Below are 5,021 nucleotides of genomic sequence, written 5' to 3' on the forward strand. Positions count from 1 at the left end.
CCGGGACCACGGCGAGCCGCCGCTGTCGGCCAGCGTCACGCTGCACGTGCTGCTGGTGGACGGCTTCTCGCAGCCCTACCTGCCGCTGCCGGACGCGGCGGCGGCCGAGGCCCGCGCCGACCCGCTCACCGTCTATCTGGTGGTGGCCTTGGCGTCCGTGTCGTCGCTCTTCCTGTTCTCGGTGCTGGTGTTCGTGGCGGTGCGGCTGTGCAGGAGGAGGCGGGCGGCGTCGGGGGGCGGCTGCTTGGTGCCCGAGGGTCCGTTTCCGGGCCACCTGGTGGACGTCAGCGGCGCGGGGACCCTTTCCCACAGCTACCAGTATGAGGTGTGTCTGACGGGAGGATCTGGGACCACTGAGTTCAAGTTCCTTAAACCAGCTCTCCCCAACCTCCCTCCCCCGGATCATAGAACGGACGAAAGCCACACTTTCCTGAAAGGTTTTGAGTTCATTTAGGAATTTGATTATTGTGCAGAACTTTTATAATGAGTGCTATTTCTTTGTAAAATGTATTCATTGTAATGTAAAATTCTTTGTTTTGGGTAACTTCATTTTACTTAAGAGTTTTCAGAAGTTTTAGTGATTTGTCTGTTTTCTGCTCTTTTTCATCTTAATTGTCGAAAATACTAAGGAAGCTAGTATTTACTTGGTCTTTCTTCCAAAATGCAACCTCAAATAATTTATCCAAATATATAGCATTTCCCCTTCAAGAGTAATGTAACGCTGGGCTCAGCCATATTCTTTGGCTGTTCTGAGCTCTAGATCCTCTCACTGAAATCTGTATGTTTGATAGAGGAAAACGCATGGTATAAATAAAAACCATCCATGGCTTCTAAGATGTTATTTAGTTTTTTTTTTTAAAGCATAATCTTTCCGTTCTACCTTTCTGCCAAATATTTCAGAGTAATTTTTCTGCACTTAGGTATTTTTCTTTGTAAACATCTTGAGAATGGTATATATTTCTTGTAGATGTTATATTAAAATAAATTTTAATCTTGTTTGGATTAAGATATCTATCCAGACCACTCTTCTTGTCTGAGAACTTCCTGGGACTTCTGGAGAGAGTCATAACTAATGAGCTATTTGTTATACTTTTCTTTACCTCTCTTGGTCATTTTTTATTGGTCCAGTTACAGTCTCCTAATTAAAGTAGGAACAGTCACATTCTCCAAGTCCCTGAGTTTGTAATCACGACGTATTTCATCTATTGTTTTTCTGATTTCTAGTAACTAGGAAATATTAAGTATGGGCTGAGGTAGCCATGTTTATACTTGTATAGGTTGGCAGAACAGAATGGCATGTAGAGAGGGAGGAAGGAAAGGAGGATTGGAAGGAAAGTGAGAAGGAATAAGGGAGTGGTAGAAGCAGAAGCCCAAGAAACAGAAGAGACTAAGAATTGCTTGGTTTTATACTCATCAGTTCTTGATTTCAGTGTTCCTAAGTCCCCTTTGTCTAATTTTCCTTATGCTCTACAGTAAACTCTAAGTTACCTAATAATAAAACTCCTTTATTTAACCTATCTTGGGGAGAGTGGATTTCTTGAAACCAAAAGAGATAGAAAAGATACGTGCTATCTTGAGTACCCAATTAGACTACTTACCATAAAACCTAGGTCTTTTGCTTTTAATTTAATTTTATTTTGCTTTTAAATTAATGGAATAAATGGAATAAAAATGTATAAGCTCAGAGAGAACTAATCTATATTAGAAAATTTTGTTATAAAACTTAATTTTATAAATTATTTATGAGCTCTTTCAACAGAAAGATGCTACAAAAGATTTTATGGAATGGAATATTTTGTTAACAGGTTTCCATCCATTTATTTTTTGTTCTCCAGGATTAGTTTTAAAAAGTAACACTGAAATTGTTATTGTTTGGATGTCTGTACATCATACCTTCCTTATCATCTCTTTCTTTTAAAAATAACTGAGTTCAATGTGAGCAGAATTATTTCATCATCTAATGTAAAATCTTCAGGACCTATACATAATCCAATTTATAGATCATATGTGTTAATTCATGATTTCATTAATAGTAATTTGGTTGACACATACTCTATTACTAGAACACTCAGAAAAAAAATTCAAGCTTCCTGCCAAGTATATGGGCTTAAAACTTTCTCCTTAGTAAAGAAAATAAAGAGAAAATTACCTGAGAGATGTAGTTGGGAATGAAAAACTAATTTTGATCCATTCATTTACTGACATAGGTACCAGTTTCTATTAATATTTTTAAAAATGCATGGACATTAAGGGCACATTTTCTTGGACATTTGATTTCATAATAAAGAGTCTGGTCCATGACCAAGATCTTTCTATAAGGAAGATATCTATTAGATTTTAACTGTCAACATGTTCTCATATTTTGAGTTTACATAATCAAATTTGTTTTTCTGTGTAGGGGAAAACAGTCTAAAATAGAATATTGGTTTGAGTGCTTTTTACCTTTAATAGAGTTGAACTAATATGCAATCAGTTTTTATACTTGGCGCATGCTCTTTCCCCAGTTAGCTTGGTATTAGTGTGCCAAAATACATGATAGTGTCTATTATTTAAACATTATTAAAATACTGGCTGAAGTTTGATGCAACTGGGGAGACCCAGGACCCCTACTACAGACTATTTTCCCCATAGATAGGAGTAAAAGAACTTCAGTTTCATTCTAGGGTGCCAGAATCTCAAGTGATCCAAAAGGGATAAGTGAGTTGCTTGCTACAAATGAATGGCGATCTTCCTTACCTGATGTAACTTTTCCCTGCTCTTTCAGATGAATCCAACTTATTTTCTTCTGTACTTTATTTTTATTACTTTAACTTCAGCTCTTTATTTTGATCTTGACTATCCTACTTTTCAAGATCTCAGTGAATCTCTGCTTCAACATGTGAGTATCTTAATTTTAGGAATAAATATAGATGTCTTTATATAATCTTTTGGACAATGGAACAAGTCTATACAATGTTCTCACAGAAGTACAGAGACATTCTCCTTAGACAATATCTACAAATAAGTCATCCACAATTCCTTAAGCTTTCTATTGAGTTTGCATAATAAACTAGCTCTAGCTGGTCTGTCACTTAAGTTTGTATTCCTGAAACTGTGAATGAATCTTTTCATCTACTGTGCTGGCAGTAGTGAGTTAAGAGTTTAATTGTGTATATTCTTTATTTAGGAATGGACTGATGCCCACATTGTTTTCTAGTTAATTTCCCTGGAAAGCAGAGATTAGACAACATAGTAGACATTATATTGTAAACTCCATGAGGTCAGAGAGGGTGTTTGTATTTCCAGCACTTTACAGAGCGTGACATATAACAAGGAATTGATTAGCATTTGTTGAATTAACAAATACAGTTGGCTTTATTTTTGCATCCTTTCACAGAGGTGTCTGTCACTACTTCCACATTCATAATCCCACAGGAAAACAGAAGTTATCATTTTATTTATAAACCATCCCGTATTTAATCTGTGGTTTGCTTTTGTGTGTGCATTAATCAAAGTAAGGGTGATATGTTTTGTAGCAATTTCAGCGAACTAGGTTTAAGTACAACACAGGGTGGCGCTGTAACCTAAGGTTGCGGAAAAACAGACCTGCAGATGGTTACGGTGCCGGGAGTCACACACACATCTAAGAGAAGATAGTTCTTTACGGAATTACTTTGCGGCAAGGGACTGACTCCTGGAGCGGACTGCCTAAAGACCAAATAGGCACTCGGATTCTAAAGACTTTTGGCGTTGGAGAAATGGAAGCTGCAAAGGAGCGCTTTCCTAGACTAAGGCAAGTTCTTCTCTTTGTTTTGCTGTCTCACACTTGGGCGGAGCAGGAAGATTATCGTGTCGCTGAAGAAACAGAGCGTGGCTCTTTTGTGGCCAATCTAGCAAAAGACATAGGGCTAGCGGTAAGAGAGCTGTCTTGGCGGAGGGCTCGGATCATTTTTACAAATGACAAAAAATATTTTCAGCTGAACCTTCAGACGGGAGATTTACAAGTAAATGAGAAACTGGATCGGGAGGAACTGTGTGGCCCCATGGAGCGTTGTGTACTGCAATTCCAAGTGTTACTGGAAGAACCTTTAGAGGTATATAGGTATAAGCTTTTGGTCACTGACATAAATGACAATTCCCCTGTGTTCCCAGAAGCAGAAATGATTTTGAAAATCATGGAAAATACTCTTCCAGGGACTGCGTTTCCCCTGAAAAATGCACAAGATTTGGATGTAGGTATCAATAATATCCAAAACTACACCCTTTATCCCAACTCCCATTTCCATGTTCTTACCCACAATAGCGGTGAAGGCAGAAAATACCCGGAACTGGTTCTGGACAAAGTGCTAGATCGAGAGGAGCAGCCTGAGCTTAGGTTAACTCTCCTGGCAGTAGATGGTGGAGTTCCTCCTAAAACTGGGACTGCCTTGGTCCTCATTGATATCTTGGACATCAATGACAATGCCCCTGAGTTTGTGCAGCCACTCTATCGTGTACAGATCATGGAAAACAGTCCTCTGGGATTGGTTATTGTCACTGTTTCAGCTAGAGATTTAGACACAGGAACAAATGGTGAGGTATTCTATTCATTTTTTTATGGCGATGAAGAGATTAGTAGGACATTTGCACTTGATGAACTCACAGGAGAAATTAAAATAATTAGGACACTAGATTTTGAAAAAATTATGTCATATGAGCTGGATATTAAGGCCTCTGATGGGGCAGGTCTTTCTGGAAAATGCACTGTCATAATAGAGGTGGTGGATATAAATGACAACACCCCAGAACTGACAGTGGCTTCACTTATAAGCTCCATCCCAGAAAATTCCCCTGAGACCACGATAGCTCTTTTCAGTATTCAAGATCGAGATTCTGGGGACAATGGGAGGATGGTTTGTTCCATCCAAGAAGATGTTCCGTTCACTCTTAAACCTTCCGTTGAGAATTTCTACAAGCTAGTAACAGAAGGAGAGCTAGACAGAGAGAGCCAGGTCGAGTACAACATCACCATCACCGTCACCGACCTGGGGACCCCCAGGCTG

At 39.1% G+C, this 5,021-nt stretch overlaps 2 protein-coding genes across 2 annotated transcripts in view; both read left to right on the forward strand.

Moving 5' to 3' along the window:
* Positions 1-1,517, forward strand: part of LOC132027557 (protocadherin beta-18-like) — a 6,055-nt gene extending 4,538 nt beyond the window's left edge. Inside the window, exon 2 of the mRNA XM_059416360.1 lies at positions 2-1,517. Within this exon, the coding sequence (XP_059272343.1) occupies positions 2-454 (453 nt within the window). The 3' untranslated portion in view covers positions 455-1,517. The remainder of the gene's footprint in view (position 1) is intronic.
* A 2,071-nt stretch (positions 1,518-3,588) lies between these two features.
* LOC132027559 (protocadherin beta-15-like) overlaps positions 3,589-5,021 on the forward strand; it is a 5,810-nt gene continuing 4,377 nt past the window's right edge. The window contains exon 1 of the mRNA XM_059416361.1: positions 3,589-5,017. Within this exon, the coding sequence (XP_059272344.1) occupies positions 3,738-5,017 (1,280 nt within the window). The 5' untranslated portion in view covers positions 3,589-3,737. The remainder of the gene's footprint in view (positions 5,018-5,021) is intronic.

Source organism: Mustela nigripes, chromosome 12, assembly GCF_022355385.1.
Source record: "Mustela nigripes isolate SB6536 chromosome 12, MUSNIG.SB6536, whole genome shotgun sequence".
In the NCBI taxonomy this organism is placed as follows: Eukaryota; Metazoa; Chordata; class Mammalia; order Carnivora; family Mustelidae; genus Mustela; species Mustela nigripes.